At 49.2% G+C, this 15,312-nt stretch overlaps 1 protein-coding gene across 3 annotated transcripts in view; it reads left to right on the forward strand.

Annotated features, from left to right (window-relative positions):
* Nucleotides 1–15,312, forward strand: part of SDK1 (sidekick cell adhesion molecule 1) — an 867,118-nt gene that overhangs the window by 647,263 nt on the left and 204,543 nt on the right. For all 3 annotated transcript variants that reach the window (XM_059154465.1, XM_059154466.1, XM_059154467.1), the window contains exons 10-13: nucleotides 1,304–1,420; nucleotides 2,572–2,739; nucleotides 4,634–4,736; nucleotides 6,909–7,085. In XM_059154465.1, coding sequence (XP_059010448.1) covers nucleotides 1,304–1,420; nucleotides 2,572–2,739; nucleotides 4,634–4,736; nucleotides 6,909–7,085 — 565 coding nt within the window. The remainder of the gene's footprint in view (nucleotides 1–1,303; nucleotides 1,421–2,571; nucleotides 2,740–4,633; nucleotides 4,737–6,908; nucleotides 7,086–15,312) is intronic.

Below are 15,312 nucleotides of genomic sequence, written 5' to 3' on the forward strand. Positions count from 1 at the left end.
GGGATTGGGGACAGAGCTCCGAGGAAGACATGCAAGGTTCTCACGCCTCCAGGACAGAGGTCAGGAAGCGGGGAGACAGACAGCAGAGGAGGGGTAATTTAGCCGGGGATGAGGGCTGGGAAACGAGCAGACAGGCGGGGCCCAGAGTGACCAGGGAGGCCTCTCTGAGGGTGATCAGGTTGCGTTCCTTGTGATGCTGCCGGAGCTGAGGCCCAAAGGTGCAAAGCTTTGGGGGACATGGGTGTCACGGGATGGGGGAGGCTGCAGGTGCTTTCCAGACACAAGCTTGGGGAGGTGTGTGTGCAGGGAGCAAGGAGACGGTGGGGACGCAGTCTGGTGGAGCCGGGGGTCATGCTAGGAGGTAGTCTGGAGGGACAAGCAAGGTGAAGGCCCAGGAGCCTGAGGGAAGATTCTACTGGCTTTCGGCAGGGAGTGGCAGGGTGTCCTTCATGGCTTCCACAGGGCACCGATGGCCGGGTGTAGGATGTCCAATGCAGGGAAGAGCGGAAGGCTTAGGACCCGGGAGGAGGCCACTGTACTGTCGACTTGGGGGCCCCAGCCAGGGAGGGAAGCAGGGGGCTCTGGGATTTGCTTTGGTGGTGGCATCCATGGGGCATAGGGGGTTTGTGGTAGCAGGAGAGGTGGCAGCAGTGCTTCGGTCCCGAGTTTCATCCACTGGTCCTGGGAACCTCAGGGCCCTCATGGGATTGGGGACATGCAGATCAGAGTAGAAAAAGTTGCTGAGTCTCGCTAAAGCCAGCCTGAGCTACTCACCACCGTCTCAGTCTGACTGGGGGCTCTCGGGAGCTGGAGGCCCGTGCCAACCCCCAAGGATAAAAAGATACCCCCAGCGCTTGGGCCCCGACACTTCTGGAAATCCCTCACTGATGTGCTTCAAATCTGTTATTTTGTGAAAGTGTCATCCTTTGGGTAATATTTAATATTCAAAAATTCGGTTTTTCTATTTTTCCAAAAGTACTAAAGGCGAGCTTGTTAGATTTACCTGAATAACTGTCCCCCTGGTTAATGTCCACCTGAAGCAGCTGCTCCGGGCTCCTGCGCTCGCCCACTTGCGTGTCCATTCCGCCACGAGACTAGAGATCTCTTCAGGTTGTAAACACAGGCAGCTCCTGGGGGACAAATAAGGGAAGGTTATAGTCACTCCTGAAAGGTTTTCCTCCTTTATTGCTACAGTTATCTCTGTGATTAGTCCCATAAAAGCCCATATGGGCTACCCCGGCAGGCAGGTCTGAGCGCGTCTGGGGACAGCGCACTGAGTATCTCCCTGTTGGCTCCTGCTTAGATGTCGCCCCAGCGTTTACTCAGCTTCCGATGGACACCACGGTCACCGATGGGATGATGGCCGTCCTGAGGTGCGAGGTGTCCGGAGCCCCCAAGCCCGCCATCACATGGAGGAGAGGTAGGTCGCCAGTGCAGCCTGGTCCACACGGGGATGAGCCCATCGGCCCGAGCCATGTGTGTTTTTGTCCCGCCCTCCTTCGTTCATTCAGTGAAGACTGGCAGCCACCTGTGGGGCACCCACCCAGTGTCAGACGCCCGGGCCACCAGCGTGAGCCGGACAGGCAAGGCTCCCAGGAGCGTCACGGAGCTTACCTCCATGAGAGGAAACAGCCGAGTTTTAAAACATGGGAATATCCCTGTTTTCTGCCTCAGCCCTTCATAGAGCTCCTTAGGCTTATGAAGGGGTTCCCCCAAAATACCAGGGAGTGGATTCAGAGACGTGCCGCCAGGACCCAGTGTCCCTATTTGTAAAACGAAGGTTCTGTTAAAAATTAAGAATAATATCCTTGCTCTTTTAAGAAAGAAGGATGCTGAGATTGCACACCTTAAACTGATAGGATACGTAAGCCGTTGAGACCTCGGTTCACAAAAGGCAGAGAAACCAAAGCCTGGGTGACACCCAGGTCCTTCTCGGTGTCCCTTAGCAGAGTGGCCGCGGAGGGATGAAGCTTTACTGAAATAGGAAACCGAGAGAGAAAGATGCTTCTGGCTCGTTTGACACACGTTTTCAGTCCCCGTGAGGAGGGGCTTCATGCCACGGGCTTGCTCTCTAGTTCCAGCTCCTTCCGCAGGCACATGTGTCACTAAATGAACCACACATGTGGTCCGTTCTTAATAAATATGTGCTGACACATGTGGGTTCACGTAAAGGCCTCGCCACACCCTCAGACCATGGCGCTCAAACATAAAAGTCTGAGGAGCTCCAGGCCAGCAAGCAAGAGGGTGTTTTTTTATCTTACACATCCTTTGCTCTCCTGATCAGAACGTAATGGTAGCTTTACATAGAAAATCTTCAAGCGCATACAGATATAAGGGAAACTCAGTATCAGTCAGCCAGAGATAATGACCGCATACATGGTTCATAATTTATTTAACCAAGTTTCTCAATTTCGGACAATTAAGATTTTTTTGGTCTCCATTATCCTAAATTATGTTAAAGGGAATGGCTTTGATTACTGTTGTACGTATAGTTTTCACTTCATTATGATTGTTTCAAGTCATTTCCTTGGTCTTGGTGTTAACCCTCCTGCTTTCTCGACTTTTCTTCAGGAAAACATATTTTGGCCAGTGGCTCCGTGCGGATTCCTAGGTTCATGCTTCTGGAGTCTGGGGGTCTGCAGATCGCCCCCGTCTTCCTCCAGGATGCTGGGAGCTACACCTGCTACGCAGCCAACACGGAGGGGTCCCTGAACGCGTCTGCAGCCTTAACTGTTTGGAGTAAGGACCACAGGCCATGTGGAACCTTCTGTTAATCACAGCTTAATCGCCATGTCAGCTGTGCTTAGGGATGTCAATATGTCCTTGGACTCTCTAATTGAATCATAAGAGAATGATTATTTTTACAACTAATTTATAGAAATCTGTCGAGTAATTAATTTTTCCGTTTCTGAAAGCGTAATTAGAAACTGTATTCAAATATTTAATGGGGACATTTCAGGAGAGAGAAAAGAGGGACTTTTTACAGTCGGTGGCAGAGAGGGTTTTAGCCCAAATGAGCCCAAATGACAAAACCAGTGAGGCGGTCAATTTTGGAAGCTTCACGTAAAGAAACCGAATCAAGAGTTAATGTTTTAGAGAAAGTATGGTTTTTTTCTATAATATCATTATAACCAACTCAAACACTCCTAGTATACTAAACATGAGTGTTTTCTATGTTAGGAGTGAACTGGAGAAAATCTTTGTTATTTCTCCAATTTTTGTTTCTTTATCGAGAACACTGTTTTCTGAAATGGAGAACAGATCATTTTCCAGACGTAAGGATTCATTACTGAGTATTTCTGCCCTGCCCACCACCAACCCCCCCGCCTCCCCTGCCAAAACTTTTAGCTTCCCTCCCTGGCATACTTTTTCCTCTTTGCTTCATCTATAAGTATGTTACTAAAATTAATAATAATAAAATCATTGTTAAAAAAATCAAAAGACAGGGCTCACGATTTTTATAAAGTTTGTCTATAGAGAAAAACTTTTAATTTGCATCAGTGATGAATTTGTTAAAACACTATCCTGAAAGAGAAACCGAATTACCATGCTTTATTTCATGTTTGTTTTGCTCTCTACGATACAGTTTGTGTGCACTTTAATCAATGACCTTACTGATTTATTGGGTATTCTAAAAACACCAGGAGTTTTAGAAAGAAATGAACTCATCCCCTCCCCTATATTTTTGGATACCCAAAAAAAAAAAAAAAAGATTTTTGTTTTATTTCGTGGCCCACTGTGTCCACCCACTTCCAACTGGTCACATGTCCCTAACATGTTAACCTTATATTTAACAGCTTGTGAAGAGTTGATGTCTGCATGTCTGTAGGTCACTCATCAGAAAGTTCTGTAGATCTGCTAAGATTCAGATTCTAATAGCACTAGAGCAATAGGTACGCTCATACAGCCTGCCTCCCCCTTCCACGGACAGTAAAGCTCGCATGTTTTCCTGGACATTCAGCCACAAGCAATTGGGCTAGGGGCCAACCTCATCTTATGTCTCCCACATTTCAGGCTCTGTTGGTGGGACCAGAGCAGTGTTCACCTCAGAGGGATGCAGAAGGGGAGACCCCCAGCACAGGGCTTTTGCTGGGGCCTTGGCTGTGGCCCCACCCTGACCCATGCCCATTGTTGGGTGAGCCACCACGCCTCTGACTGAGCTCCACCTTCTAGTCCGGAAACCTAGGAGTGGTGCTCTCACAGCCCTCCCAAGGTTGTTGTGAGATTAAGTAAAACAATATAAATGGAAGCACTTTGCAAAGTCATGAAGTGCTGTGCAGACAGCAGAAATGACCAGAATGTTAATGATCTTGGGAAAGAACCAAGATTCTCACCTAAGACTGCAGAACCTCATAAACCCCGGCACATGCTTGTCATTCTCAATGTCTCCCAGAGGGTTTAGAGGTTCGGGAGCGGCCCTTGTGGGGAGGGAGGCCCGACGACTGTAGCCTGGGAAGGCTCACTTTCAATTCCCTGAGTGTTTCCCAGCGCTTCCATTTACGCTCGCTTTGCCAAGATGAGAGAAAACTTAGAGGTTTTGTTGTCAGATGACCAATTCATTCCCCTCCTCCCCCTGAGGGAGAAAACTCTGGAGTGTGTAATTTTGTCTGAGCTGTGACTTATGTCTTCACAGATCGCACGTCCATCGTTAACCCTCCAGAGGACCGCGTGGTGATTAAGGGGACCACTGCCACGCTGCACTGTGGAGCCACTCACGACCCCCGGATTGCCCTCCGGTCAGTTCCGTCACTTACGGTATCTGGGGCTCGTTGATGTCCTGGGAGCTTAGGAACTGATGTGGAGATGGGAAGGGAGAATTTGGGAAGCTTTGATTTCAGCCACAGATCCCTGATTACGGCATCTCACAGTCTTGGGCTCCATCATTAATCACACAAATCCCATTTTCTACTTCAGCCTTATGTATTATTTACAGTGAGCTATGTTCCACTTCATGACTTCGGTACAGCTTTTCATGATTTTTCTGCCAAGGTTAATACACTATCTGTAAAACGTACTTGTCAGAGGCTGATACTTAATGAGAGAAAAATCTGGAAGGATCGAATAGGATTTCAGTGGTGTTTACGCTGGGCCGTGCAATACTCAAGAGGGGTTTTCTCTGCTCTGGGATGGTTTCGTTTTGAAATGGGGAGCAAGGGAGACCCACACCCAGAAGAAAAGCAACCACAGTCCCCTTGTGCATATAGGAAGTATTTGTAAAGACGGGACTGTGTGCCTCGAAGCTCCACTAAAGGCATCGGACTATCTGGTCTTTGTCTGATTCAGACGGGACAGTAGCAATGAAACATGTGACTTTCCAGGTAAATGTGTGACAGCAGACACAGGTGACCGTGGGTGGTAAGCTTCTTCCCAAAGAGCGGCCAATTTCAGAGTAGTTTTTAATTTTCAGAACCAGCCTGGAAAATAAATCTAGAAAGAAAAATAAAGTCCTCCTAGAATTGTCTCTCTGGCCTTAGCCCAGAAGGCATGTGCTTAGCCAAATGGATAGAATCGAGATGCATTCCTTCTTTCTGGAACGTCTCACTCTGGGCAGAGGGAGGTGGTGGCTGCCACATACATTATTAACTGGATTCAGAGACTGAGCTGCTTTCTCACTCTTCTTGGGCAGGTGTTTGGCAAATCATGAATTTTCGTGCCTCCACCTGGCTCTCTGGAGTTCCCCAGAGCTCAGAAGCCAAGTTTGGTTTAGTTATGAGAATGTCGGATGCAAAACCAACAAGCAGAAACTAACAGGTTCAGGATTATCTAGGGAATCCATGGAGATCATCTTCGTGAGAGCTGTCATTCCCAGAAAAGAACCCGTTCATCTCTAAATGGTTTGGGCAGAGGATTCCAGAAAGAAAGGACAGATAAGCTGGTTTTCTGCTACTCTGTGAGCTTACATGGAATCCCTCTGGATCCATGTGGGTTTCTCAGAGCTTTTATGTATGATTAAACAAACAAAATTGGAGCTTCCTTCCTGAAGAGGACTTCAATCGCTCACTCTTGGGGCACTCCTCGTGCCCGGGTTTCTCTGCCTCAAGAGCATGGGCCCTAAGGGACAATCGCAGCTGAACATTGTACCCCCGAGTGAGCAGTTTATTCATTTCCTTCTGGGGAGACCAGGTCTGTTCTGTTTCAGGGTAGTTGCAGATAAGCAGTTTATTAATGTCTGTGCTCTGTGTGTATTAAACTTTTAAAAGAACTGGGTACATTTTGTAAGTCTAGGCAAATTATTTTGGAAAGGAAAGCCAGCACTTTGATCCCATCCAGCAGTGAGTAGTGGCTCCTGTCCACTGACAGCCAGATGCTGGGCACACTCTTAAGTGCTCCTACATTCAAAAAGAAAAATGTGTGAAAGTGGTCATAAATAACAAATTAAATGAGAAAGAAATGCAGTTTTAAGGACACTCTGCCAGAACGGTTGGATTTTAAGAAAACACGTTTATGAGGTACAATCTGTCTTTTTCTAGAAGTTGGGTGGTTCCCCTCTGAAGAGTTTTTGGACAGTCACCACTTCCTCTTTGGTCAACAACCCCCTCTTCCAGGCGCATTCCTGGGTGGGAAGGTGAAGTAGATTTAGGAAATGACAAGTGTGATCATGACACGACAGACTTCCATCCCTAAACCCAAAGAACAGATCAGTGTTCTCCATGGTCCTCACTGACCCATTTTTGACTTCAGCATCTATTGTTGTATTGTGACCAAGATAGCTGGTTGCTTTTCTTTTTTCTTTCTTTTGGATCTATTCCCATGTCATAAAATTCACCCATTTAAAGAGCACGGTGCTGTGGCTTCTGGTCCACTCACAAGGTGGCCCGTTGCCTGTGGCCCAGATCCTGACTCTAGGCTCTTGGCTGGCTCCTAACTGGAGATCTTTTCTAACTCGTGACTTGGTGCTTGGTCTACAGCTACATCTGGAAGAAGGACAACACAGTCATCACCCCATCTAGCAGTTCCAGGATCGTGGTAGAGAAGGACGGGTCCCTCCTCATTAGCCAGACGTGGTCGGGTGACATTGGAGACTACACCTGTGAAATCGTGTCTGAAGGAGGGAACGATTCCAGGACGGCCCGGCTAGAGGTGATGTGAGTGTCGCCACCGCGAAGCCTAACTGCCTTGCCTCCCCATTATCTGCAGGATTACGGGTTGCTGTCCTGACTCCCAGTGACTGCCACTTAACACACGTGGTGCCATAGTGGGTCCCAAGCCAGCAGTCAGAGGCCATGGCCTTACATTGGGGTTTCACCGGATCCTCGAAATTAAAACATTGCGCTCTTGGTTTAGAAAGTTGATACTTGGTTTTCATCCTCCTCCTCTCGGTTTCCCTCATTTCCCGCATTGGCACCGCCTCGTGGCGGGCCCTGCTCATCGTATCATGTGTGAGGAACACTCAGTCTGCTTTGTGGCAGGATGCCCGCCAGCACTCGCCACTGGCGAGGAATGTTGGGGTCGGCCTGGTGAGACAAGACCATTCCGTGAGAGCTGGCTGCTTCTCTGTGGGCAAAGACACTCTCTACGAAGTCTCTGGAAATCCTGAGAATAGCAAGAGGCTGACCTGGACTTTCTGGGAGGGTCTCTGGGGCCCGGGTGGGAAACCACCGACCTCCTCTGTCCATGGGCCTTCTTTAGGACAGCTGCTCTCTGTTCTCAGGCAGGGGCTCAGGAGCCTGCCGACAAATTCCCTTTCTCTGACATATTTATTTTTTGAAGAATGGTGTCCTCCCACACAGTCCCTGAGCACACATGCGACAGTGACTCCGAAGATACGGCAGCCGTGTGAGCCTGGTGTCCTAGGACAGCCAGCTCTGGGGGTGAGGCCAGCAGCCAACAGGGGCCCTGCTGGGCCCGTAGGAAAGTTCTCTGCCCCTCCATCTGGGAAGGGTTCTACAGACTAAAGCCACTCCCGAACACGCGGTGTGAATGGTTTGCATATAGGGCCAGTCTCCTTTGTCTTTGGATCCCTAGACTCTGGCCGAGGGGATGAGAATGAGAAAAACTCAGGCTCCGTGCTACGCACGGCGTCCCGTGTCTGTTGCACACACCCACGAGCAGGTGAGCCGACGGGCCACTTTGTGCAGCCTCTCTTGGTGAAATCTGGTGGATTAATGATGTGTAGCAGCAAATCCAGAAAAGCCTTATGTTGTGCCTCTAGTACCTGGAAAAGCCCCTTCTACCTCCTCACTGGCCTCTGTAGGATGACCCCTTGTTCTCGTGTGGTAGATAACGTCTACCTTACGTCCTTACCTAACGTCCTTTGTTAGTCAGGGAGCAGTGGGTGCCCTGCAGCCCCAGGAGACCTGTGGGGGGTTTGGTGCCGCAGCCACAGGCCAGTGTGCTGGGGGCCACTGTCCAGACAGCTGCCCGAGTATGTGTGGACGTGCCAGGTTTCAGCGCCCCAGCTCTAGCTTCCGTACCTGCTGACCCTGGGCTCTCTGCCTTCCACGCTCACCTAGCCCTCGCCCGGAGGCTTAGCCTGCTGCTGCCTCCGTGGTGGGGCCTCTGTTTTCTGCCATCCCCCCTGAAGGGCTCATGCCTCCTCTAGGGCTGGGCCAGGGGGTTGCCCCTGGGTCAGGACACCGGATGTCTCACAGCCTCCTGGCCCTCGAGTGGACCTTCTGCCAGAGCCCTGGTTGTCTGGGGGCGGGGTGTGAATTTTCACCATTCCTTCCCTACTGAAGTGGACACACCTGGATGGCACGGCTTTGGACTCTAAGTGCATGGCGGTGCGCTGGGACCCCAGCAAGGCTCCATAAATATATGTTGGCGGGTAGATGTGCCCATGAATGGATAAATGTGTGTAGGTTACCGGCCACTGGCTGGTCCTCCTTCTGATTGGTTCTTCGCTCTGAGGCTCACACGCCCCAGGCTGTTCCTCCTAAGCACACAGGCTTGGATCCCACTATGGAGAGCTCAGGCCCCCCACTCCCAAACCCCTACTCGGCTCTGGCCCTCTGTCTTTCTTCCTCCTGTCTTTCCTCCTTCTGTCACATTTGGGATCTTTTTTTTTTTTTTCGTATTTTGATAATACCGGAGTATATGACCAGCAAAGTCACATAATCCGCTGTGCTATTCCCATTTTTAAAACTACCTTTGAGAACTCTTAGATCATCCATCATTGGTATCAAATAAATAAGTGTTAGCATTTCGTAAAGACTCTGTCAGCAGAAGCCAAATTGCTTGCTTCCAATACAGTGCATGCTTTTTATTCCGCACAGTTTTTATGTTCTACTGATTTACATATCTTCCCTTCTATTTGCTTATTTGATTTCCTCTGAGTAAAATGCATTTTTCAGCAAATGTTGCTGTATCTATAAAATAATGGGCTTTCTGTAATGGTAAAACACCTCATCCCTAAATATAGAAATATTTGCAGATTTGTGATTCAAACCAATTTAGGTACAATGGGTTGCAGAGCTGATTTGGAAGCCCGTGGCTCCTTGTGAATTGTGAGTGTAATAAACACTCCACTCTTGCAAATCTGAATGAATTGAGGAAGCTGTAGGTTACAGCGTGGTCTATCTTTAGATCCAAATAGGTCTTAACTCTACGACATCAGTAATGACAACAGTAATGATAATAGTCATAAGTCACTATTGCAGGGTGTTTGCTGCTTCTCAGAGAACTTTCAAATCAAGCTCCGTAACATTTCTGTGATTTACTGAGATGACAAAGAAAAAAAAAAAAAAAGGAAAAATCTCATATGGCAGAAGTGACTGAGAGGTACTTACGGCTAAATAGTGTCCTTCAAAAGAGGCTGAAAGCCTGCTTCCCCTACCTCCCCACTTGAGTTAAAAGCTACTTTGTTAAATATAGAAATTAGGGGCGTCAGAAGTGGGCTTTGCTGAAGCAGACCGTCCGCTGGCTTGCTCTCGGCATGTCTGTGTTGAGTTTCAGTGCCCTTCTCTGTGCCAGCCTGGCCAGATAAATATGTGTCACCTTACCACTAGGACAGTGCTAAAGAAGGCACAGTCCTGGCAGGACTACAGGGGCCAGCAGATCCTCAGGGGGGTGCTGCCCACCAGCCAGGCGGGACTGAACACCTCGCTTCCTGACTTTGGGCAAGTTAGCTGCCATGTCTCAGCCTTGGTTTTCCCTACCGTGAGCTGGACACATTGTCATGGCCATATAGGGCTGTTGTGAGGTTTGGCCGAACCAGCGTTTGTAGAAGCCTGGCCTGGAAGCCAGTTTCAGGTGGGTGTTCGATAAATCACAGCTCCTCTTCCTCCCTTACCATCTCACAAGAAGGGCCATGACTCCTTCAGCAAGGGCAGCCTTCCCACACCCAGGGCCAGGAAGTTTCCCCTCTATCTTGCTTTCTCTTTGACCACACTCTGTGACCTTCAGACCCACTACGTATGTCTCTCTGCTGCTGAACCCTCTGTGCCTGGAACAGTGCCAAGTATAAATGTCCCGTAAACATCAGACTGAGCCTCAACTCCCTCCATGAGGTTGAACTGGGCTTGTGTAATTGGTATCACAGAGGAAGACTAATTTATGAGGGGTCTGCCTTCATCGCCTCCCTGAGATGAGAGGCTCCCACAAATCCCCATGGTCCTACGTTGTGCCCTGTAAATTAACCATATGCAGGCCATCATGAGATGCCGGTCACTGATTGGGTGGCCGTGTCTTCCCTGCTAATTCACAGGTGCCTCACAGGAAGGAGCTAGGTTGGGATGGCCCCATACCCCAAAGCATCTTGCTATATTGAACACACCCAGGGGACCAGGCTCCTAGGGTTTTATGGATTGAGTAATTATTAATCATTTAAAGACCCAATTAGCTTTGCATCTTTCCTTCTGAGATCAGAGACTAATTCTTAGGAGCCTGGAGTACAGAGAAAAACCTAATTTATGGAGCTGACTTGATGATCAGTCCCTGAGGCAGTGGGCGAGGTTTCTCTCAATAAAGCAACATCTGACAAAGCCATAATAAGGAGTGAACAATTTAATACAGCTTCTCGATGGCTCTCAGGCTCCCATCATCTTCATTCTCTGGGTGAGGTCGGAGAAGATGGGTTTGACCGGGATCATCATTTGTGCATTAAAGGGGCAGCGCTTCCACCTGGAAAAATACTCAGTTGACCCTGTTCTGCACAGTGAATCCCCCCATGGCCACAATTTTGCCAATTGCTTCATGTCTTTTTCAAAGCTGTTTTCCCCTAACGCACTTGGCTTAATATCCTTCCCATACAGTCTTGGTTTCTTGTTCATCTCCAATAGTCTTGTGATGTAATTTGCTTGATGGTGACTCCCCCCCAGCTCTCTTTAAATTACAACGTGACTCAGCACCTACTTCGCTCCCATTGCTCCCGGATCCCTTTCATCTGTCACCCTGTCTGCATATCACTGTCTGTGAGTCACTGTCCTGATCATTTATCTTCTTTCAAAGCTGGCAGAGAAATGCCGAGACACAATCTATTCCTATTAGATAAGATTCTCTGAAATGGATTCAGAATATATTAAAGCCTCCTTTATCGGTTATTGATGGGTCAGTCAAGTATTGCACAAAGCTTAATTTTCTTGATAACCAAAACTTATCATTTAAAGAAACAGTTTACGTTTCCAATGTATATTAAAAAGTTCTTTGCATTGAGAAGCAAGTAGTACTGAACACAAGAGATACTATAAAGGGGATTTTCCTATAGGACTGAGGCCGGAACTAGAAAAAAATCTAAATTTCCTTCCGACTCTCAAGTCCTGTGGTGTATGTAAAAGGTTACACTGCTCATTGGGCCACCATCTTGGGCGTGACCTTGAGCCCATGAAGAAGACTCTGTGGGGGCAGTGGTGGATGGAGGCTCATTGTTTCTTGATGCATCACGTCATATCCTTGGGCACCACTGGGCTTGTGGCTCCCTGTTCCTACATTGAATGTCTCAGGTCTACTTTGTCTTTGTAGTTCCAAAGTCTTTTCAATCTCCCCTCCATCTCAGGCCCCTGGCTGCCATGTTGCCAGGCCCTAGGGCCTTCTCGTTCATTGGTGGCTTTTGATCAGCGAGGAGGAGGGAAGTCAGAAACCACTCTTACTAGAATCACAGCCTGAGTGAGACTCCGCCAGCTCTGAGGGGCAGGCAGGCACTGCACACAAGCACCCTCCAGGGGCAAGTGCTCAGGTCATTTTCTCTCACTCCCAGAGTGGCTGTGACTGGCCCATAGTCTACGGAACACTCCACTCCCCCAGAAAAAAGCTGTCTGGTTACCTGTCAGATTGGGCATTTCTTAGCTCTCATTATAGGCTGAGAGAAGCGTGATCTGAAATTGAGTGGAAGACCCCTCATATTTTCCCAGGTGTGGGAAAGATGTGCTTTCAAGATTTAGAAGTGGATCCAGCGTGGCCCACGCAAGGCCACAGGACAGGGTGTACAGAGACGCAGTAGTTTCTCTGGGGCCGCAAGCTGACACTCCTGTTGTCTAATAGGAGCCTGTTCCCCTACAGGCTTGGGTCCAGTTCATCTAAACTCAAGGTCCAGAAGGGCCACTCTGCCAGGCTTGTCCCCAGTATGCTGTGCGCCCCTTCACTGGATGCCTGACTCCCTCCTTAACCTCTCACCCAGCGTTTATCTCCGAATCTGTCCTCTCTCCCGACCAATACACAGATGTTATGTGGTATTTTATCCAGTCCCTGGGACAGTTTCCAGTGAACTACCATACCCGGGGGGTCCCGGTTCCAGCCCTGGAAAGTCGATGTCACAGAGCTAGCCCAGAAATTTTAAACACATGTATCTCTTACTTGCCTTCCTCTGTGACCGAGCGCAAACCCTGCGTTCCCACCGCTACCCCCCAAACCACCCCCAATCTTAGCCTTGCCATCAGGCCATTCTCCTTCCTTATCCTTTCTGCCTAAGGGAGCCTCCTCTCCATCTCCACCGTACCCCTCCAGCCATGTGCCCGCCCCCCCCCCCCATAAGCTGATCCTTGATGCAGCCCTGCCCTGCATTCCAGCCCAACCTTATCTTCAGAACCATCCTGTGGCTCTTGACCTGAGGTGTCCCAGTCTGCATATGGACCTCATGCCCCTCCTTGCGTAGCTTGTCGGCTCTGGGAGAGCAGGAAAGTAGCAGCCTCTCCCTTGGGATCCAGGGAAAGAGGCTAAGAAGGGAGGAGAGAAATTTCCTACCCTAGAGAAAGGCAGATCCATAATCAGACAGGATACAGTGGGGTTCTGGCCCCTGTAGGGCTTCAAGATGTTTGGTGAATGGAAAAATCTATAAACAGCAATGAGAATCAAGAGGTAGAAGTGATTGGTTCTGCTCAAGAATGAGTCGAAGGTGAGAGGGAGACCAAGCCTTGGAGCCTGAGTTTCTGATTGGCATGACCCTCCTCCAGTCAATGGGACATCTCACGCAATGGCTCTGCTCAGGGAGCTGCTGGAATTTTGATGCTCTCAGGAGGGCACCCAGTGTGGGGAGGGGGCTAAAGAGTGTGGGAGGGGGTCACAGCGGATGCGGGAGCTAGTTCACGGCATGACCCTGTGCAGAGGCAGCCAGCAGGCCCTTCGGGAGGGTTGCATGTCATGGCTCTCGGGAGAGCCAGTGTCGGTTGTGCTGAGGCCAGTCTGTGGCAATGAGGGGCTAGTGTTCTGGCCATTTCTCAGGTATAGTAGGTCAGACGTAGGGACTACTTAGATGTGTGTGACGGTGAATGTGGGAGCGGGGATGGGTGTGTAACCACTGATTGAGAGAAGGCGAGCAAACTAACACCCTGGCTTTGGTGGGAAGAATAAGTCATGAGCAGTGTCAGCCTCCAGAAATTGTTCCTCTGAAATGTGTCCTTGGACTTGCCTCCTGCCCACTGTGAGATCCTCCTAGGACCTCCCAGTGCCTCTTTCCATCACCCTGGTCCTTCCAGGCTCTTACGGCTCCTGGATCTGCTTCCAAGCCTTGGGGCTACATGTGCATCTCTCCTCCCGACTTGGAAGTGAGAGGGGGTGGCCCTCAGGCCAGTGCGTGGCAGTGTCCTGAGTGAAAAACAGCCTGGGACACCAACTAACCCAGTCAGCCTTCCCGGTTAGTGTTTGTCGTGTGAGAAAACCTCGTACTTTAGGGGAAGTCTTTACAGTGTGATCCTGATCCCCTCGAGTCAGCACGTACCTCACAGCTGAAGGGCACCAGCACCACTCCTCGCTTCCCACACCAGCCACAGTTCCACAGCCCCCAGGCCACCTGTGACTCTGACCAGCTCACTAGCGCTTGGAGCTTCCCATGACCCCAGCAGGGTGGAGGATTGCCTAGAACAAGGCTCAGAACTCTGTCAAGTGCCCTACTTAGGATATTTGTCTTATTATAACGAATAAAATCAAGTCCAGACATATGAAGAGAGGCAAGGGCAAGGTCTGGGAGGGTCCCCAACACGCAGCTTCCGCGTCTTCGGGAGGTATCATCTTCCTGACACACAGATGTCTGATGACTGACCAGGAAGCTCAACCGAGCTCGGTGTCCAGAGATTTTACTGGGATGTCCTAGTTGCTGGCCACATGACTGAGCTCAGTCCCCAGCTCCCACCCCTCTCCTTCCAGGAGATCACAAGGTCTAGCTGATCTCACTGGCTCAAAGAGCCAACCCTCTAACCACATGGTTGGTCTTTCCAGCACAGCGAGTCCCCTCCTGGAACTCTGCAGGGGCCACCCTGAGTGCCGTTGTTGGCATAAACTCAGGTGTGGCCCGACGGGGGCCCCGCGAAGATCTAAGACTGTCCCTCAGGAACTTCCAGGGGTTTAGAGTTCTACCTCAGGATCCTGGGGTGAAGACCAGACCAACACTTGACGATACCACAGTCTTATTTCGGCTTATTTATCCAAGTTTATCTCAGTTTGTTGTCACGTGGGACTGTTTCAACAACTTTGGTGTAGGTTTCAGAACAAACTGATCTCAATAGGAAATGGGGTGTGGGAGAAGATTAAGTATTTTACGCTGACATTCCCTTCAGATTGGCCTTTACTGGGCATTTAAGGGAGAATCAGTTACTGGAGAACTCAAAGAGAAATAACAAACAGGTCCCTCTGATTTAAAACCAACTCACAATTAAAGGGAAAACAAGCTAACGTCTCGGGCTCACATTGCTTCTTTATTGTACTAATTTAAAGTTTCAGTCTACCCTGGAAATATTATTCTGTTTATTAACAGTGTGCCTGGGTTAGAGAGAGCCGTGTTTCTTAGGTAGCTACAAGCATCTAACAGCTTAATAAATTTCACAGTGTAATGAGTACGTTTTTAAAATTAAAAATATCAAGCATAATTATGGCTTTTTGTGCTGACCTATGTGGGCCAGCAGTAATTGATGCCTAAGAGAGACCAAAACCTAGCTAGTGGGTGAA

This window comes from Mustela lutreola, chromosome 17 (assembly GCF_030435805.1).
Source record: "Mustela lutreola isolate mMusLut2 chromosome 17, mMusLut2.pri, whole genome shotgun sequence".
Lineage (NCBI taxonomy): Eukaryota > Metazoa > Chordata > Mammalia > Carnivora > Mustelidae > Mustela > Mustela lutreola.